Source organism: Coffea arabica, chromosome 2c (assembly GCF_036785885.1).
Source record: "Coffea arabica cultivar ET-39 chromosome 2c, Coffea Arabica ET-39 HiFi, whole genome shotgun sequence".
NCBI lineage: Eukaryota > Viridiplantae > Streptophyta > Magnoliopsida > Gentianales > Rubiaceae > Coffea > Coffea arabica.
The window spans coordinates 12,995,893-13,017,418 of NC_092312.1; the positions used below are offsets into that span (position 1 = coordinate 12,995,893).

General features: G+C 37.3%; 2 protein-coding genes across 4 annotated transcripts; both read left to right on the forward strand.

Moving 5' to 3' along the window:
* The first annotated feature begins 1,264 nt into the window (after positions 1 to 1,264).
* On the forward strand, positions 1,265 to 1,753 carry LOC113723921 (uncharacterized). Its single transcript, XM_027246881.1, has one exon. The coding sequence runs from the start codon at positions 1,265 to 1,267 to the stop codon at positions 1,751 to 1,753; it is 489 nt and encodes a 162-aa protein (XP_027102682.1).
* Positions 1,754 to 13,234: 11,481 nt separating this feature from the next.
* LOC113726119 (uncharacterized protein At4g18490) lies at positions 13,235 to 20,650 on the forward strand. Of its 3 annotated transcripts, none has more exons than XM_072074454.1 (15): positions 13,235 to 13,304; positions 14,851 to 14,946; positions 15,397 to 15,526; positions 15,706 to 15,894; positions 16,061 to 16,583; positions 16,661 to 16,875; positions 17,122 to 17,301; positions 17,375 to 17,512; positions 17,594 to 17,674; positions 18,060 to 18,398; positions 18,474 to 18,651; positions 18,790 to 18,851; positions 18,938 to 18,974; positions 19,087 to 19,257; positions 19,902 to 20,650. In XM_072074454.1, exons 2-15 carry the CDS (start codon positions 14,883 to 14,885, stop codon positions 20,043 to 20,045), a joined length of 2,451 nt encoding a protein of 816 aa, XP_071930555.1. In that variant the 5' UTR covers positions 13,235 to 13,304; positions 14,851 to 14,882; the 3' UTR covers positions 20,046 to 20,650. The 3 variants fall into 3 exon arrangements, with proteins under 3 accessions (XP_071930555.1, XP_071930556.1, XP_071930557.1); XM_072074455.1 differs by having other exon boundaries at positions 16,061 to 16,571; XM_072074456.1 differs by lacking the exons at positions 17,375 to 17,512; positions 17,594 to 17,674.
* Positions 20,651 to 21,526: the final 876 nt, after the last annotated feature.

Consider the following 21,526-nt stretch of genomic DNA (forward strand, 5'->3'; position numbering starts at 1 on the left):
GACTCATCAGCAAATGAATGATGCATACTGGGAAGGATGCAAGACAAAAGCAGCTACAATAATTATTCCAGTTTTTAGATCTGCTGGTTTCCTTTTAAAGTAATCTTCAATACAATGACAGACCAGTTCCATCAATTCTCCATTAGGAGCTATGCTTTTGATGATGGCCCAGATCAGTCCCTGAACTTGATAATTGTACAGGGATGGATAGTTGTTCAGTGTTAACAAAACATTTTATATGCATTACAAAAAAAGTGAAATCCTCTCAGTGTAGAGGGAACTCTCTCTCTTGGGATTAGATACTTCCTCCCCCCAGTGGTGGGAACTTCAGCAAACTCAAAACTTTTTCAAAAAACACAGAGTTTGTTTGGATAAGAGTTTATTTGGATGATTTATTTGAGATATTTACTGTAGCACTTTTTGTGATGTGATGTATGTGAGATAAAAAAGTGATTAGAAAGATAAAAAGGTGATTAAGATTTGTGAGGCAAAATTTTTTTTTCCAAATTCTCTCTATCCAAACAAACTCACAATTTCCCACAACTCTTCATTCATGGAAACAATCCAACACCAAAATACAAAATGTCTGAATCTAATGCAGAGTTAATACATCACTATTATTAATGCTAGATCATGAAGGATGTCCGACCAAAGGAAGCATAAAGCATCACAAATGCTATGGCCCATGTTCATGAAGGATGTCGAACCAAAGGAAGCACTAAGCATCATTAATGCCATGGCCCATGGTAAGCTAAAGCTTGTTAACTTGATACCCCTGTTATTATCTTTCCTGATTTTTTCTGAGGTAGTGTCGTTCTGGTAGTCTTTTTTTTGTTTTGTCTTTTCCTTCCCTATCGGTGCTTGTGTGAGTTTTTCTCCAGTTGGTAGACGTTAAGCTCTTGTCTCTTGTGAGGTGGAAGGGTTATACTCGTTGGAACCTCTATCAGTATCTATGGAGGGTGAGTTGACCGAGTTGTTACAGAAATTTTCTTTAGCCGGAAATGAGCTCTCTGGAGCTATGTTGAATCTAGAGGATCTAAACAGTGGAGTTAGAGAATGCGAAGGAAGTTTGATAGGTAGGATTATGAGGGAAAAAGTTGCTAACTTTATAGGGGTAAAGAATTTTGTTGTCGCTGCTTGGAGTTACCCCAAAAACTTGACAGTTATGGAACTAGGGCCCAATTTATACCTATTTAACGTTCCTAATCTGGAAGAGAAAGAAAGGATTGTGGAAGGGGGTCCGTGAGTGATAGATAAGCAAGTGATGGTTTTTAGGAGGTGGTCAGAAGGGATTGAAAAAAATTATGGAGATTTTGCTACAGCACCATTGTGGGTGCAACTATGGAACTTGCCTGTGCATTGGCTAACTAAAGAGATGGGTAGGAAGATTGGAGCAGTGTTTAAGGAAGTGAAAGAGGTTATTATCCCTCAATCTGGGGGAAAGGAGGGTAGACATCTCAAAATTCTGGTCCTTGTAGACCTATCAGTACCTCTACTTAGAGGCACAGTGGTTCAAACAGCAGGAACTTTTAAGTGGGTAGTGTTCAAATATAAGAGATGTCCAGACTTTTGTTATAATTGTGGTGTTGTAGGCCATAGTGAAAGATCTTGTAAAGAGCAAAGAGTTACGATGGCAAAGCTCTCAGAAAACCAAAATGGTCCTTGGATAAGAGCAGGAAGCACCAGAAGTCCTAGTAAGGAAAGACTTTTGAGAACTGAACTGAATAAGGACAAAAGGTATTGGAAATTTTAGGATAAAGAGATGGTTGAGAGAGAGAGGAGTAGGATGCAAATAGGAGATAGGCTGTTGGAGTTCCTTGAGAATGCAGATAAGGAGAATAGAACTAAACAACTCCTGGATAAGAAAAGGGAGGTGAAGAGCTTGGGGATCCATAACAGTAACACATCTAGTAGATTTGATGATAGTACAGTAGAACGAGGCTCTGATGCTGGTTATCAGCAAAGGGCCTTGGGTAATCAAGGACCTTGTATGACTGATCAAGCCTTTGTGGGAGAGAGGCAAGAGCCAGTAAGGTTGGAAGTGAGGGAGGAGGACACTGGCATGATATCACCAGGGATAGATCAAGCAGATAGGATCCAGGAGCATAGTGAAGGGGAGACAGAAATCCAGGAAGAGCTTCTTATAAATAGTAAGGTCCAGGAGACGGTTAAGAAACAGATAAAAAGGTCCTATAGGAAACTGAAGACTCCTGTTGTAACTAGAAGGCCCTTAAAGGAGTTAAATGATCGGGATCTTAGTCTTATAGGGAATGGCAAAAGAAAGGTGTTGCCTTGCGATGAGGAGATGGAGGATTTGCAACAACAACAGATTGTTTGTAAAAAGACCAAATTCATGTTGGAGGTTATCCAGACAGAGAGGGAAGGTGTAAGGCCTGGTGCAACCCAATGAGTACAAACAATATCACAATGATGCACAAGATATATCAAATTTAAGCACAATAAAGAAAACTTAATTAAAGAGAAAAGATAAGAAATGCAAACCAAATATCAATCCAATAGTCTCTTCAATAGATGGCGATGCTAACCAAGATGTACAAGTGAAGGCTCACTCCTTCCTCACCCCAAACACTCTTTGGTTGAGCCAAGGAGTTTTACAACTATTCTAGTTAACCCTCAACAACCTACACTTGAAAGATCACTCACCCAATTAAGAACTATTTTATACAAATGAGGCAACCTTCACCAAGGTTTTACCACTTCAAGTGATAGGTTCACCTTCACCAAGGTTTTACTCCTCCTAGAGAGTAACCTTCACTTGAGCAACCTCACAACCCAACTTCCCCAACCCCTTATACAACCAACAAAGAATCTTTCTACTCAAAAATCTCACTTGTAAGTTTGTATTTTGTGTTGGTAAAAGTTCCTTGTCTTCTTGTGCTTTGGGGTTTTTATAGAAGGTGAGAAATGATTCCAAAAGGCTCTCCAACGGTCAAATATTAAATGCTGTCAAAACTAGCCGTTGGCCTGTCGAACGTCCGAACCACCTGTCGGACGTCCGAACCCTGCGTCCGAACGTCGTCAGAGAGTCATCAAATCTTTGCGAAATTTCTCGGACGTCCGATGAGATCGATGTGCGTCCGAGGCGTGCGTCCGATCCTTCTGGACGTCCGATGCTTCCTCACGAGCGTCCGACAGAGTTTCCTTCTTGATGTTCTTCATTCTTTCGGACGTCCGATAGCTTCCTTTCGGACGTCCGACTTGTGCCACAAGAATCTGTTCTAACAAATTGCTCATATAAAAACATTAACCCAAATCTACATTTTGGTTTGTTAATCATCAAAACCAAGGATTGATTGACCAAGGTCAACAATCTCCCCCTTTTTTATGATGACAAACAAAATGAAGATTTCTTTTACCAAATAAGTTCAAATAAAGCTCCCCCTTAGAAAGTGTCAACATACAAAGAAATTTCAATAAATCTTACTCCCCCTTTTGGCATCAATCAAAAAAAATAAACTCCCCCTTTATTTTTCAAATCAAGACCATATTGAATATCAAAATTTTCAATTGTACTTACAACCATATAGCACTTCTTGGATCAAATCTTCATGATGTACCTAAATATGAGAAATTTCATTTGGTACCCTTTCTTTATAGGGTCCTTGGGAGTAAATACGACATGATCTAGCAATCCACATGGATTTCATGCTTTTTCTCATATTTTTCTTTACATAGCAATCATTTTGCATATGTCCAAATTTGCAACAAAAGTGACACATGATAGAAGTATTTTGCAAATAGGTGGATTTAATGCAACTAATTTTTTTATTTCTTATCATAGCAAACTTATTTGTGTCTTGAAAAGATTTGCTTTCTTTTGTTTGAGAAAACTTTTGTTTTTCATTTTGGAGAAACTCGTTCAAGTCATTAATTCTTTTCTTTAACAAATTTTGTTCCTCCAACATTTTTTCATAAAACTTTGTTTTCTCTTCCAACTTCCTTTTCAAATTATTTTTGCAATCAAAAACACTTTTTTGATTTTTTAAATCATCATTTTCCATTCTCAAACATTTGTTTTCTTGAAAAAGTTTGGAGTTTTCTTCCAACAAATCATTTATTTTTGTTTTCAAATCTTTATTTTTAGCATAAGATTTTCTCAAACTTTTATGCATTTTAATCATAAGAATTTTCACATCATCATCTTCATTATCTTCATCACAAGAAGAGTGATAAGAACTTATCTCATCTTCTCCAACAGCCATTAGTGCCATTTGAACCAACTCTTCTTTTTCTCTTTTTGAATTGCATTCATCCCATGTAATTTTGCAATCTCCTCTTGAACATCTCTTGTTGAAGATCTTCTTGAAACTTTTGATGTGAGGAGTTATATCATTGTCCACTTCCATGATTTCCTTACCCATGAAGGATAGGTTATCCCCCACTTGAGATGCTTTAAAAGCTATGCCTCTCTTATACATTCTTGCATTTTCTTCCTCTTGCACTTTGAATTTCAGTTTTAATTCATAAGAGGTTAGGAAATTCACAAGATATTCAATGGACATAGAATTTAAATCCTTTGCCTCTTCTATAGCATTTATTTTGTTTTTCCATTCTTTTGGCAAGGCATTCAAAATCTTTCTATTTTTCTCACCCAAAAAATATTCTTTTCCAAGCAATTTAAGATCTTCAATAATGTCACAAAATCTACTACACATCTTATCAACATTTTCAAGAGGATGCATTTTGAAAAATTCATATTGAGAAACAAGTAAAGATTTCTTTTGTTCTTTAATATCTTGGTTACCTTCATGAAATACACACAATTTATCCCAAATATCTTTAGCTGATTTACAACATTTAATCCTACTAGATTCATTTACATTTAATGCATTGTACAATATACACATGGCCTTGGCATTCAAAGAAAGGTATCTCTTGTCTTTTTCATTCAATTCTTGTCTAGTCTTTAATCTACTCAAATTGGTGGTAGAGTCAACTATTCTAGTTTCATAAGGACCATCTTCTACCACATACCATAATTCAATATAAACGGATTGTAAGAAAATCATCATTCTTTGTTTCCACATGCTAAAATGAGAACCATTAAACATAGGTGGTCTATCAATAGATTACCCTTCTAAAAAAGAAACTTTTATGGTTGCCATGATCTTTACTCTAAGCGGTTAAGCTTGATCAAAAGAGACCAAGCTCTGATACCAATTGTAAGGCCTGGTGCAACCCAATGAGTACAAACAATATCACAATGATACACAAAGATATATCAAATTTAAGCACAATAAAGAAAACTTAATTAAAGAGAAAAGATAAGAAATGCAAACCAAATATCAATCCAATAGCCTCTTCAATAGATGGCGATGCTAACCAAGATGTACAAGCGAAAGCTCACTCCTTCCTCACCCCAAACACTCTTTGGTTGAGTCAAGGAGTTTTACAACTATTCTAGTTAACCCTCAACAACCTACACTTGAAAGATCACTCACTCAATTAAGAACTATTTTATACAAATGAGACAACCTTCACCAAGGTTTTACCACTTTAAGTGATAGGTTCACCTTCACCAAGGTTTTACTCCTCCTAGAGAGTAACCTTCACTTGAGCAACCTCACAACCCAACTTCCCCAACCCTTTATACAACCAACAAAGAATCTTTCTACTCAAAAATCTCACTTGTAAGCTTGTATTTTGTGTTGGCAAAAGTCCCTTGTCTTCTTGTGCTTTGGGGTTTTTATAGAAGGTGAGAAATGGTTCCAAAAGGCTCTCCAACGGTCAAATATTAAATGCTGTCAAAACTAACCATTGGCCTGTCGGACGTCCGAACCCTGCGTCCGAACCCTGCGTCCGAACCACCTGTCGGACGTCCGAACCCTGCGTCCGAACGTCGTCAGAGAGTCATCAAATCTTTGCGAAATTTTTCGGACATCCGATGCGATCGATGTGCGTCCGAGGCGTGCGTCCGATCCTTCTGGACGTCCGATGCTTTCTCACGAGCGTCCGACAGAGTTTCCTTCTTGATGTTTTTCATCCTTTCAGACGTCCGATAGCTTCCTTTCAGACGTCCGATTTGTGCCACTAGAATCTGTTCTAACAAATTGCTCATATAAAAACATTAGCCCAAATCTATATTTTGGTTTGTTAATCATCAAAATCAAGGATTGATCGACCAAGGTCAACAGAAGGACAGGAGGTGGGGTCCATCCGGAATGGAGTCCCCATGCAAATATGAGAGTTTTGGTGTGAAATTGTCAAGGAGTGGGGAGCCCCTTGACAGTTTCCCATCTCAAGGAGGTGAATAACCTTCTCTCTCCTAACCTGATTTTCTTAAGTGAAACCAAGAATAGAAAATAAGTAGTAGATAGGATAGCCAGGGGCCTGAGATTTGATAATAGTGCAGTGGTGGAGGCTATGCATAAGGCTGGCATGATGGCCTTGTTGTGGAAGGAAGACACTCAGGTGTTAGAAGTGTATCAGACTGCCTTTACCATTGAAGCCAAGATCGAAGATATGGATCTCAAGTGTATATGGTGGTTTATAAGTATGTATGTGAGCTGTGATGCTCATATTAGGAAGAATCAATGGAAGGTTCTTAAAGAGAGAAGTAAGCTGTGGGGAAGCAGATTTATGATAGCTAGGGATTTTAATGATATTCTGTCTAATGAGGAAAAGTGGGATGGTTTGGCGAGAGAAGAGAGAAGCTTTAGAGATTTTAAGGAATTCCTGAATCATAATAATCTGATTGACATAGGATTCGAAGGTCACCCCTGAACCTGGAGTAACCACTGGAATAATGATGGTGAGGTTAGGCAAAGACTGGACAGATGCTTGGGAAGTATTGAGTGGTACCAGACTTTTGATAAGGCAAGTTGTCAGCACATTGACACTTACGCCTCTGATCATAGTATTTTGTATTTAAACACTTGTACAGGAATGGAAAAAAAGAAAAAGAGGTTTTATTTTGATAAAAGGTGGCTTCAAAGGAAAGAGGGGTACCAGGTAGTAGAAAAAACTTGGCCAAAAAAGGAAGTTAGATTGCGTATGTTCAAAGTTACTAAAAAGATTAGAAACTGTAGGATTGAACGTCTGAAATGGAGAAATACTTTCAAAGCCAATTCCAAAAGCAGGATTGAGGAGTTAAAAGAGGAGCTGGAAAGAGTGAAAAACTCAGACTGTGAGAGCAGAAAAGAGAAAATAGCTGAATTTAAGAATCAGCTCCAAGTAGCCTACGCTGAGAAAGAAAATTTTTGGAGTCAAAAAATCAAAATCAACTGGCTAAGAGAAGGTGACAAGAGCACTAAGTATTTCCATGCTCATGTTAAGGGGAGGAGAACAAACAATAGAATCAGAAAGTTGCAGAAGGAAAATGGCTCATGGACTGAGAATCAGGAAGAAGTAGTCTCAGAAATTTCAAATTACTTTAGAGGGCTTTTCACTAGTGGAGGTAGGAGGGATATGTCAGAGGTTTTAGAGGGTATTCCCCATTCCATAACTCAATAGATAAATGCTAAACTAACTAAACCAATAGAAGAGAAAGAGATCAGAGATGCACTTTTTTCCATGCAGCCTGAGAAAGCTCCTGGACAGGATGGCATATCACCCTTATTCTTTCAAAGATTCTGGAACATTTTAAAAGGAGATGTCATCCCTACTATTCTTTCTTTTTTTAATGCTGGCCATATGCTCAAATCGATTAACCACACTGTCATCTCTCTTATTCCTAAAATGCTGAATCCTATTTGCCTGAAAAATTTTAGGCCTATTAGCCTGTGCAGTGTGATTTACAAAATAATCTCTAAAATTTTGGCCAATAGACTAAAGCCTGTTCTAGACATCTGCATTAGTAATACATAATCAACTTTCGTTTCTGATAGGCAAATTCTAGGTAATGTGATCATAGCTCATGAGTATATGCATTACCTCAAAAATAAAAAACAAGGATTAGATGGATACATGGCAATCAAGTTGGACATGGCTAAAACCTATGATAGAGTAGAGTGGCATTTTTTGCAGGCAACCATGCAGAAGATGGGATTCTGTCCACAATAGATCAACTGGATTACTGGGTGCATGCATACTGTTACTTACTCCTTCAACTGCAATGGAGAAATCAAAGCATTCATCACACCAGGGAGAGGAATAAGGCAGGGAGATCCTTTGTCTCCCTATCTTTTCTTACTTTGCTCAGAAGGTTTTTCAATCTTACTGAGGAAAGTAGAAGGAAGAAACGAGTTAAAGGGGCTGAAAATTAATAGGCAAGGGCCTATCATTACACATCTCTTTTTTGTAGATGACTCACTCATCTTTTGTAAAGCCAGCACTCAACAGGCCAATGAAATTATGAAGATCTTTAAAACGTATGAAGAGGCATCAGGTCAGCTGATTAATCTAGATAAATCAGCTGTTTTCTTCAGGAAAATCATCTCTCTGGAGCAAAGGAAGGAAGTATGTAGTGTTCTAGGTGGAATGGCAGAAATGACAGAAGGGAAGTATCTAGGCTTTCTAATGGTGATAACAAGAACAAAAGATCAAGTGTTTGGCTTCATTAGAGAAAACACAAGAAGGAAGCTTCAGTGTTGGAAAAACAAGTTGCTAAGTAGTGCAGGCAAGGAGGTAATGCTGAAGGCTGTCTCTATGGCAATGCCTACTTATGCCATGTCTTGCTTTAAACTGCCAAGGAAACTGTGCAAAGACATCACTGCATCAATGGCCAACTACTGGTGGGGAGAAACAGATGGGAAAAGCAAGTTACACTGGTTGTCTTGGAAAAAACTGGCTCTGGATAGACCTGAAGGGGGCTCGGGATTCAAGGATATAGAGGCTTTCAACAAGGCTTTGTTGGGGAAACAGATATAGAGGATATTAACCAAGCCAAACCTTCTTATCAGTAAAGTTTTTAGAGCTACGTATTTCCCCAAAGATTCCATATTTAGGTGTAAAGTTCAAAAGAATGCTTCTTGGATTTGGCAAGGACTTTTAGGAGTCAGAAGCTTCATAGAAAAAGGTGTAATCAGGAAGATTGAGAATGTAAGAAGCACAAACATCTGGGAGCATAAATAGATCCCAGGAACACCCGCTAGTAAGCCTACTACCCCAAGACCTTGTAACAATTCAATGAGGATGGTGTAGGAGCTTATCAGTCATAAGAGTTGGGATAGAAACACCATTTTCAGAACTTTTAACCAAAACGATGCAGAAAGGATCTTGAGAATTCCTATAAGTCTAATAGGCAGGAAGGATAGTTATTTTTGGTAACATAATGGGGGAGGTTGTTATTTTGTCAAATCTGGATACAAATTTCTCATGAAGGAAAGGGACAGTTCTGAGAAGGCAAAATCAGAAGAAGCTGGTCCAAGCATAAGGGAAGGAAGTCAGCAACTGAAGCAGATGTGGAATACTCTTTGGAAGCTAAACATAAAACATAAGATTAAGCTGTTTATATGGAAGTGCATTACAGGGGCATTGCCAGTTAGAGAAGCAATTTTTAGAAGGATAGAGATGGGAGATCCAGTATGTAGAGCCTGTGGGGAGTGCCAGGAGATAGTGGAACATCTTTTATTAAGCTGTCCAAGTATCTTGGATATATGGAAGGTGGCCTCAATTCAATGGGATGGAGCTAGAGATCAGTAAGGAGAATTTAAACGATGGTGGTGCAAAATATCAGAGGCAAAGACAAGACCAGAAGAAGCACAATATATTAGACTGATTGCAAACATTTTGTGGCTAGTGTGGAAAGAAAGAAACAAACAGGCTTTCGAAGGCCAAAGCATAAGTCCACCAGTAAAGACAATGAACAAGGCTTAGAATGAGTGGTTGGAACAAGAGGAACTAAGGAAAACCAAGGATAGAATGAGCACAGAAGAAACAACTTCTACTCAGACAGTGTATCATCAGGAGAATGAAGATGAGGAGTCCATAGTACTTGAAGTGAATTCAACAAGTCAATAAAGGCAACTGTCATTTGGAATTGGAGTCATAGCTAAGACATATTCGCAAACAAGGATTGCAGAATGGGCACTAAAGGAGAGAACACTTGGAACCAAGCTCCTTGATGATGCAGTAGCAGTTAAACTGGTCTTGTGTAAAGTTATGGAGCAACACTAGGACAAAATCAAAATTTTGTCCCAAAACAAAGAGTTACTGAGACAGCTAAAGAATCCGAGCTGCCCTGACAGTTGTTTAACAAATCTCTGATTGATGACATTATTGATTACAGAAGATGTTTCGCATGTGCTCTTTTGAGCTGGCTAGTGAAGGCAATATGACAAGATGTAAAAGTTTAAGTTCCTATGCCTTAGGCATTTTTGTGGATGAGGAATGGTATTTTCCTCAATGCAATTGAGCACTAGTTGTAAAGTTTCTCGAGCCTTTGCTCGCACATGTACATTTCTTTAGTCAATAGAAAAATTTTATCGTTTCGTCAAAAAAAAAAAGATAGTTGTTCAGTTTGGGCCTCCATTGCAGGGAAAACTAATTATTGTCCGTGAATGTGTGAAGAGAGAGAGAGAGAGAGGATCTAGATGTTACATTACAAGCTAGTGTTTTTTCTGCTTTCCAACGCTAAAGCATGTCACAGGCGATAATGGGGAGTTTGTAGTGCTATCTGAGGATGGCATTAGGACGACGAAACTTGCTGTGGTACTACGTGCTAGTATTATGTCATTAGGCAAATCAATAGCTTTTGTTCTAGCAAGGAAATGGGGCAGGATTACCACCTCAATCGTGACTGTAAAATAGCTTATCCAATGCCCAAAAAGGTTGTCTTGCTTTCTTCAACTTAACAGCTACATGCATTCTAAGAAAATCAGCAAAAAGATTACCTCAATTTGAATTTGAAGATAAAGCAGTCTAATAGCCTGTTCCCATTGAAAAGAAAATGATGAACAATTCTGGCCGTTCAATTCTGTCTCCAATCACAACATTAATCTGCTCAATAAACGTGTTCGTTTGTACAGTCGACACTTCAATATTGCCATGCTAGGTTCCTAATGAATGAAAGTTGATCCCTCCAAAGCCTGCTCCTGATAAAGTAACAAAAGACTTGATCAATAATTCCAAAGACAGATAGAGCAAGGTTGTGATTTATGGTATCAAATGTCACTTTTTCAGTGTTGAAAATTTCCTTACAATCTATGCTCACTTATCTCCTGTATATAGAGTGTTGCAAATTCTAAGCATTTCATCTATGGCTAGCCCGGGGAACGTAATGCTACTACTAGTGTCAATAATTTCATGGCTAGCAGGTGGTACAATCAAGACTTCATAAACTAATAAACTCCATATGGTTTTCTGATTTGAATGTTAGAAAACTTCTGCCGAATATTATTTATTGAGCAGCTTAGCTGTATAATGAAGAACTAGTACTGTTACACAATAATAATGTTGCGGAGCATGAGCCCCTTTCAACTACAACATTGTAAGTACAATGTGGTGAACCACAAACTACAGCCTGCCCAGATCCTTCAGTGTATATCAACTCGGATGGCCCTCATTTTACCGAAGCGGCCAATAGATGGATTGCCTTGGCTTTATTGAAAGGGCCATACCTTTTTTTTTTTCGCGCTTAGTGGTATTTCAGCTTTTCGGTCAGACTAATCCCCTAAGTCTATGTAGAATCTTGTCCTAAGGATATACAGTGAGGTAGCACACGGGAATCAATCATATGACCTGCCGGTAAAGATTAGGCTACGGAACCAGTCCGACTAGCCGTGGAGATATTGAAAGGGCCATAAACTACACTAAAGATTGATGTCTGCTACATATCAAATGTTGCGAGCTTGTATGTAGCTAGCGGTTAGGATAAAACACAGTGGACATTTGATCTATTGGCAACAAATTAGGAAAAGGCTTGTTGTTGTCCATGCAGAAAAAGTGGAACCTTCCAACTCATATGTATCGAATTACCTATTCGTATTCTTGAAGAAATTCAATGTCAAGCATATGTGCTAAGCAATATTATTGTGTAGTGTCTTGTACTACTATTGAGTAGACCTTCCCTTAATATAGATTAGAATAAGAGTAAAAGTAAATTTTACGATTGACCAAAGAAAAAAAGATAAATGAAAGGTGAAGTTGATGGGAAATATTTCCTCATTTACACTAAAGAATTAACACGTGTTCACTAATTACTTCAAAAACAAAAAATGTATATTCACTGGCATCATCAGTTATTTACCGTCTAAATTACAAACATAAACAATAAAAAAATGTTTTAAAACCTACAATTGCGATGCTAATATCTTAACTCGACTCTTATACAACGCACAACATTATTTGTTTTCTTTAGAAATAAGGAAGGCGGTATAGAAGTCGTAACTTTGTCATATGACAACAAAATAAATGGTCCTAAATGTATGCTTTTTGCCTCAATGTGCAAGTTGTAACTTTGCCCTTATTTTAGACCGTATATAGTATATTATAGTATACAATGTTTTCTTGAAGTGGCGATTATTTTGGTTTTAATATGTCATTTAGATCTACATAATAGGAAACAATTGGGAAGACTCAAAAAAAAAAAAAAAGAGAGAAAAAGAATCCAAGAGGTCATTTTGATACAATTGGAAGTATGATGGCCAATTGAGAATCGATCATAAATGGGGTGGTTTTGTCGTATAATTGAGATTGGTTTAGGGGACTAATGTAAAATTAGAAGCTTATGATGGAGGAATGGCACAACTAGTCCATACCAGTGTGTAACTTGAAATATTTATTAGTTTAATTCAAAATGATATGTTAAAAACGTAACATTGATCTCAATACTATTTTTAGCTAATCCTCTTTTGGCCTCAAAACATCATTACCATGTCACATGCTCATAAATTGAATGGCAATCACGGTTAACGATGAAATCATAATATTTCAAATAGAATTATATGTCCATTATATTTATTTTGAAAATTCAATTTCAATTTTCAAAAATAAAACACACATAAGATGCGTTTCTTGTTTGGATAAAGAGTTCCATATTTACCCTTTTGTCCTTAAGACATTTTCACATATCTCATCTCAAGTTGTGTTGGCATAACCTATTCATGCAAAAAGTGATGTAAAATAAAATATAGGACCAAACTGCAAAGTTCAACTCCGTTAGAGAGTGGAATATATCATCTGAAATGTGGGGGACAAAAACCTATAAATTGCAAACGTAAGGACCATTCGGGCAATTCCCTAAAAAAGATGTTATACCGCCACTTTATACCGAAAATACCCCAGCCTCCTGCGTATAAAAGCCGTACCACTTCAAATAATTCAAACCGCCTCTCACACACACACTAGCACTCTCTGACTCCTCCTCCTCGTCGTCGGAAGCTCTCAACCTTCTTTGAATTCAGGTCTCTCTCTCTCACGCACACACGCACAACACACTCGCATATGAATGTATGTGGATTTTGTTGTAATATCTGCTGTTAGGATAATCACTGGATTAAGTTTCTTTCTAGTTTCATCTCAAAGCCAGGTTTATGTCGTAATTTTGTAGAATTATGTTAAAAATCTCGTAATTTGACTTTAATTATCGTCATTTATCACACGAGCTCGAGCTTTCGCTCCTCAAATTCATCACTTTATCGTCAGTTTGATTCAACATTGCTGCGTATCTATAAATTCTACGTTTTTTGTACATCGAGCAATTTAATAGGAAATGCAGTTATACAACTATCCGGTTGTTATTATTTGTTTTCTGAGATGTGTTAACTTGAATAATTGGAAATATAGTTGTTTTGCGGATAATAGTTTTGTGTATCTGTTTGTTTTTATTGTTTTTCCCCCTAATTTTAAGAACTTTTAACTGAGCCGCTTTATACCTGTTTTGTGATTAATGATACTTAAACAACCTGATTAGGTTTTTAAAGTATTAGTAATCACTTTTGAAACTTTTTTATAGAGTTTGGTTTGATTAAAAAAGCATTTTCTTGACGTCAGCAGCGTGGAAGTTAGGCTTAAATGTAGCAATACTCAATTCTAACCTTGTTTTGGCAGTAAGAAAGCAGTTATTCAGCCTTAGTTCCCTTAGTGTTGACCAGCTATTGAAAAGTGGGAGGCATGGCAAAACTTCTAGGCACTAAAATAAAACAAAAAACAGTTTCTGTATTTCTTTCAACAATGGCGTCCTAAGCTCCATGTCCTGTGTGTTGTTTAGTCTAATATAAAGGAGGAATGGTGTGTAGAGGTTTAAAATGAGTATTTCTTATGCCTTATGGCATCGTGATTGATTCGACGAAGATCGCATGTAGTCAGGACAATAATTCTGATGCCATGTCTATTATTATGATTGCCATAGAAGTGCTTTCTCTTGGCTTTGGCAAGAGATTCACAGCCTATGGGAGCTAGAAAGGGGAAGAATAACATTTCCAAACTTGATAATATGTTTGCAAGTTTTTACTAAATTCTCTGTGTGATGTGTCTTTTGGATTCGAAGTACTATTCTAGGCAGATGTTTCGAGTCCAGATATCCGTCATTAGATATCTACTGGAGAAATTATCATTTCCTTAACATTGACAGAAGATTACAACAAAGAATCCTGCAGCTGATTGTCTGTAGTTGGGATTCCTGCAGATATCATAGTGATAACTTATATCACAAATAGTGATTGGGAAAGGCTATGAAAGATTTTCATGATGTACAACGTTGCTTCTTGTGATGGTAGAATTTTAAGTTCTCTGACTCACAGATGCAAGTAGTTTGTGTTGTATCTCATTTCTCTGGAGGTTTGTTTCTGCAGAATGGATTAATCATTTATAGTCATGATAAAATATTCTTTATTTATCAGCATTTGGTGGACTATGAATTTGCCTCTATACTTTTTGTCTGTAAACATGTATCAACAGGATGGCTAATTCTTACAAATTCACAATACATACTCTTTTTAATGCTTGCAGAATTGAATTGAAAGATAAATCTGTTCTTAAATATGGTGGAATCCCAGAAGGAAGATTCTTCATCTGTCAACTCAAAACAGAAAAAGTCATTGCTAGGTATCCTCTTCAAAATCTGTTTCTGAAGAGTTTTCAGCTCATTTTTTATCTCTATTTTATTATTATTATTATTATTTTTTCATGAATTATTGTTTTTCTAGTTAAAGATAGATGCCATGAAGACCAGACTTCATTGATGGGTTGCCAAACTTTTGCAGCTTTCTTCTCAAAGTATTTGGTTTGAAAGCTGTAGAAAGCCATTTTCAATAGAATAATTTGTGCAAAATAGATATAAAGTATCAAAATTAAGTGAGATAGTTGAAATAACTAAAAGATAAGTTGATAGCAAACTTTGGGCTGGACTAATTACCAGACCACCAGTAGCTAGCTTCTTAAGTATGAAAATTATTCTTCTTCTTGTTTGTTTAGTATCTCTTGTTGGACCAAAATAATCTGTGGTTTAATCTTAGTTGTTCCATATAAGAAAGTAATTTTGTTACTTCTTGTCAGATTTGGACTTTGGGAAGGATGACTTTCTGACTTCCTGGAAGTCAACGTCTATAACTGAAGATGATTCTATGAATTTGGATTTTGGGCCTGTTTCAAAAGGCAAGAAGAATGCATTCAACTTTGCCAAAATGTAAGATAGCACAAATACTTGTATTTCTCTATGTGACTTTTGTTTAGAACATTGGCCATAGAGTACAGTTTTGCTGTCAGAAAGACCTGATGGTTTTCTGCAAGGGTTTCCGGACTCCCACTAAATAGAACTACTGCTGCATTTTGCAATAAATTGATTTGACATTGCTAATACTCCAGGGATGTGGATTTCAATCTTGATGTCGATTTTGGAAAACTCCCATCCTTCAACTTAGACATTCCAGACATTGATATTTCTTCACCGGTTAAAAAGGATGGCAAATCCAAGGGAAGATCCAATGAGGAGTCTGCAAGTGGAAATACTCAAGGAAAAGCAGATCGCTCTGAATTTACATTTGATTTTGGCGAGTAAGTATGCATACAATTCCAGGGTTTGTCTCTTTTATTTATTCACTTTCCTGCATTTTTCTATTTATGATTCATGCTGCACTGCAAATCTTTACATTCATCCTTAATTTGGGTAACTGTTCAGCACATTATGTGTCCAGTCATCACTTTCAATGCTTGCTTTCAGATTGGATGGTTTCAATTTCAAGCCAAGCTCAAAGAAAGACGATCCAAAAGTCAATAAAGGTGAAAATGAGGAAGATTCTTTGAACAGAAGAGATTCTCAGAAATCTGGGGACTGCCTGGCTGAAGATCTCGATGCACATGCAGACAGAAAATTCAGCAATCTGCCAGCATCAGGGGATTTGATTACTTCGAACCTTGACTCTGATGTTGGTAGTGGTGCCAGTCCTGATACATTGAATGAGAATTTCCTTTCTGAGTCTGGAACCCATGATGATGGTTTTCCAAACTCCAAGGCTGCAATAGATGAAGTTGCATCTCCTGAAGAAATGGCCACACTTAAGAAGACAACATCCACCAGTGAGAAAGAATCAAACTGCCAACTAGACAAGTCAGCTTCTCCAATTACTGATCAAACCATACAGCATGAAGCAGTTGATACAGTACTCAGAAGTGAGTCAGGTCAAGATACTCTCTTGAAAACACAAGAGGAAGTTAGTCCCAGGGATGCAAGCGTAAGTAATCAGGTTGGGGAACAAAGTCTACAGCATTTTATAGCTGATTCGAGTTCTAAAGTCTTGTTTCTAATTAATCATTTCTGCAGCATATTGCTAGCTTTGAGAAAGACAATGGGGAGAGCGAAGTTTGTACTAATAATCATGCTCATATTGCCAATAAAGAGGGAGCTGAGCCTGCTCTGGGTGGAACTTATGTCGAACCAATTTTATCAACTGATGCCTCAAAAGACTCTATCACTCATAGTCAAATGAATGTGAAGAACAAGGACAGCTTGGAGCATTCTACAAGTTCATTAGAGAGGTTAGGATTTTGCAACCTTTGCATGTCCTGTGTGCAAAAGTGGCACAAGAAACCACAGATTCTACAATATCTGGTGGTAAATGATTCTGTTAATTAAAGCAGAGCATCACTGAGTGTACAATTACCTTTTCTTAACATTGGTGGTGCTAACCTATGTAGATATTCACTTGTTTTGTCAATTAAGGACAGAATTTTATTGGCCAATGTTAATCTTAGCTGGTCCAATGGTTTCTTTATGTGGTGCAGTAGAGCTACAAATAATAATATGATGCCAGAGAAAGAAAGGGAGGTGGTTATTAGGTCAAAATATTTTAAGCAACGAGACAATGCTGATTCTCGGTTTGAGAATGCTTCACATCAGACAAAGCTTTCGTCAGTGCATGGGAGATTAATTGGCACCGGAGAACCATGTCCTCCGGATGAAAGGTCAGCGATGTTTTCTGAACATTATGATTGAAAATGGTTCTGAAATTTACACTTTTCATCTGATAATTTTTAGCAGGAATTGCAACTCCATAGAGTCTAAAATTGATAACATGGTAGCTGGTGTTTCCCCATCAAGTTCTGAAGTACTGACCAGGAAGGAACATTCTCATATAGGAAGTCAGGAGAACTCTAAATGTCTTAACACAAATAGGTGATGCTTTTCTACTTAGACCCCCACAAATGACTTGAGTTTTATGCCTTTATCTGAAACATTCATTAGGTGGAATTCAAGACTACTCGACCAGGAAGTGAATAAACGAATACCTTCATCCAGAGGAGGTGAAAAGAATGTTAAAACTCTAGATTCATTCAGGTGTGGCATCTGTTTCTATGGTTAGAAATATATTCTGTTGGCTTTTCAAATTTTTTTCTCAGAGAAATGAGAATTTTGTAATCTTCAAATCTGAGCATCCTTGCACATTCTTTTCCTGTCACATAGATGCCTGTCTATTTGATGATAAGTACTGCCCTCTGTAGATTCTTAAGAATTTCTTGAGTTTCTTGGTTTTCACATCTGAAAAATCACAGCTGTTGAACTGTGAGTATTCACTTCTAACTCTTACGTGTGATTTATGATATAGCTTGTGTATTATGCTGCCTTTCTTTCACAAAATCAATTGAAATAATGCGTAGAACTGCAATCAATCATGGCAAATATTGTATACCACTGTTTAAGTATATTGGCCTGATGCCTGCAGCTTACGTGTTAAACCTTCGAGTGGAATGACAAAGAAACCAGAATCACAAAATTCTGCAAACCCAGCAAGTTTGGCCGTGAATTTGGAAACTAGTCAGATTAGGAAAGACGCAGCTGCGGAAGGAGATAAAGTCTCTTCTTCTAAAGCTATTAAGCAGATGCCTGCTCTTTCTACCCTGACAATTAAATCCACATCTCAGAGTCCTGCAAAAGCAGCAAGTTTGCCCATGAATGTGGAAGCTAGTCATTCTACGAAAGGCATAGCCACTGAAGGAGACAAAGTCTCCTCTTCTAATGCTATAAAGCAGATGGCTACTAGTTCTGGCCTCACAATTTTAAGGTAGTATTTTCCTGTGATATTTTACAAAGTTCTTTATGAATGTACTTATTATTCATTAATGTGGTATTGACATAGAACTTCTGGAGCAAACCTTGGTTCATCGAAGTCTGCAGCCCAGAAAGGAATTGCAGTTTCAGGAGATATGCGGCAAAATAGATTTTTAGCTGGAAGCACACCATCCCAGACTCCCAAAGTTGTTGAAATGAAGAACCAAGCACCAGCCATCCCTTCTCTTAAGCGAAAAATAGCTGAGGTTTGTCTTTCCATATTTTTGCTTTTGACATTGAGGTTTCTTCAAATCAGTAAAACTGCTATGGCATTACAATAAATTACTTTGCAGCAAGCTAATTTACCTTGGGCAATCATTGCTCATGTCAATGTTTATTTACAGGCTTCTAGTGCAGATGTGATCTTAAATCCATCAAAGCGTCTCTCAGCATCACCTAGCAATGAGTTTGTCTTTATTAATGGCTATATACTTGAATTTGTTTTCCTGATTTATCCTTGTCACCATGCATGATTTTCAATGAAATCTGCAGAGATTCGGCAGAAATAGGAAAGCTTGTTGATGGAGAGGTGATATGTTAAACTAATAAATTTGCATTTATAAGATGGTGTTGTAAACATACAGCCTCATGCAGACATGATAGATTTAACACGTAGTGTTACTTGGTTTACATTTCAACAGGTACGTGGAAATGGGAATGTTTCGGATGGGAAGAGCATGACTGTGTACAAAAATCCACAAACTTCCAGAGTAGATGTGCCTGGGGACATGAGTGGACTAGATGCTACCTTCTCTGTAGAAAGTGAAATCAACATTGAAAAGGCGGATGCTTGTGCTAAAGGGCTTGAAGATGTAAGTACAAGTTTAATTCCTTTAAGCTGCTTTTGTTATGATGAAATATGCATGTGTAAGGTTGACCTTGTTGGGTACTTATTTTCTTCCGGCCTTTTAAACTGATTTAGTTGCGGCAACTTTGTAAACTTAAGGTTTTGCTCTTTCACTTGTAACATTACTCACTCCTCCTTCATTATAATATACTAGTATCACAAAATTTCCTTTCCCCCCTAGCTTATTATATTAATTGGTCTTTGATCCTGGAAATTTTAATTAAGATTGTAGCCTATTGTGAGACAAGTTAGCTAAAATTTAGGGTCCAAACACAATTTTTTTTCCTGAATAATGCAACAGTATCTTTTAATTAAAGCTTCTGGTGAAATCTTCTTTTCCATCATAGGTTCTAGTTACCTTATATTTGATTTCTGGTCATGAAGTTGTTGGGTGACTGTCTGGGTAGTTAATGAAGGTTTATTCCTGTTTCTGCTGCCCCTTTTGCTTTCTGATGATATCATCATAAGCTTGTCAAGCTTTAAATAGTTTTCTGTCAGCTGTCTTCTAAACGAATGAAATTTCTTATGCACCTATAATGGTCCTATCTTTTCTCCATTGAGACCTGGACTGTTAGAAGTTGGAAGTGACTGGAAATGTTTCTAATGCAGATCTGCAACATGCTAAGAAAGAAACATGAGGAGGCAAAGGAAATTTTAGTCCGAGCAATTGTGACCAACAACAACCTTCTTATGCTAAACCATCCTATCTATGAACAGAAGATATCCTTTCATCTCTGCTGTTTTAGCTACTGACTTTGTGTTGACTTGCAATTCAAAAATATAATTGTACAAATACCTTAACTGTTGAAAACATCAGAATGGTTCAGAAATTTGCAATGCAGCTGAAAACAAGGGATGTTCACGCTCCAACATAATCAGCTAAAGCAGCAATTGTCATCTCTAGGTATTATCTTCTCTCTTATCTTTCTGCCTCACAGACACATGGATGCCCATCGAATGAGCTGGTCATACTCAACCAGGAGTTAAGAGGCACATGTATCTGCATATTTTACTATCTCGAGAGATTGGATTCTGCAGTAGTTTGTTTTTTAGCTGCCCTGTTAATTTTGTTGGTTTCCCAGGGTCAGCAATAACTGCTGTCCAATGTCATGTCCATAATTTGCAAACAAGTCTGTCATTGTGCTCCCCAAATTCTGGGAAATTGAATGAATTCAATATGTTGAAGGCCAAAAATGTGAAGCATGGAGTTTTGCCGCTGATCTCTGCATATTGCCATGGTTAAGGTTGTACATCCTTTTTGCAGTATTATCTGGTTGAATGATGCCCACAAGCAGAGTGATGTAAATTTTGTGATGCCTACAACTGAAATGGATTAGATAACAGCATGATTCCCTTCACTTGATTACTTATGTTGCAGTTGGTGCAGCTATGCAGTTGATTACATTTTTTTTCACCCGCATTTTCAATTTTTCTGGGTTGTTTATTTCCAATTAGGTCATCTGAGTGCAATTACTGTAAATCTTCAGCTAATCTTTTCATGAAAATATTTAGTCCTATGTACCAATTTGCCACTGCAATTTGCAATTCCCAATCTGATGGAAAATTTTTTTTTTCCCCCTTTCAATATGCTTTGTAGAATAGGGATTGAATCTTTGCTCATGGTTTTCCCAGCTACTAAAAGTAAATTGTAATGATCAACTCAGAGTACTAGGCATGTTGCTTTGGAAAAGTAGTTTTAATCACATGAACTAGCATTCGTTTCCAAAGTATGGTTATCATGAATTTTGACTTTAATAGTAACCGTAGTACTAGATGTTCATTGCTGCCTGCCCCAGGCTAGAATGGTAAATATTGCATGTCATTGGTAATTACTGCCAAAATAGAAGTTTCGGAAATTATGAATTTATTTGCTTTTGTTTATGTACATACATTATACTGTATACATTAGTTGTCCGTATTTGGTAGTCTAGTCTGCAACGGCGGGGATTAAAAAAAGCTCCGCTGTGGAAAATTCAAAGACAAAAAGGCTGGCGGGCATTTTCTCCCTCCCAGTCCTGGACGAGAGGAGAGGACCATTGGATTTGGAGTTGGAGGGCTTGTTTGAATTTTTAACTATTCGAAATCAAAACAACGACCATCTCCAAAGTCCAAACAACTTTTACATTCGATTCAACTCTCAAATTTAAAATGCAAATCCCATCTCCCCTCCAAAACAAATCCAGTTTCAGTACAAATACCCCTTCCAGTCCCCCCCTCTAATCTGTCTCTGTATG

Bases quoted from the DNA above. Each gene is read 5' to 3' on its own strand.
- LOC113723921 (XM_027246881.1), top strand. From the start codon at position 1,265: ATGGTTTTTAGGAGGTGGTCAGAAGGGATTGAAAAAAATTATGGAGAT.
- LOC113726119 (XM_072074454.1), top strand. From the start codon at position 14,883: ATGGTGGAATCCCAGAAGGAAGATTCTTCATCTGTCAACTCAAAACAG. The intron at 17,302-17,374 runs GTCAGCGATGTT...GATAATTTTTAG, and splicing joins CCATGTCCTCCGGATGAAAG to CAGGAATTGCAACTCCATAG. The intron at 19,258-19,901 runs GTAAGTACAAGT...TTTCTAATGCAG, and splicing joins GTGCTAAAGGGCTTGAAGAT to ATCTGCAACATGCTAAGAAA.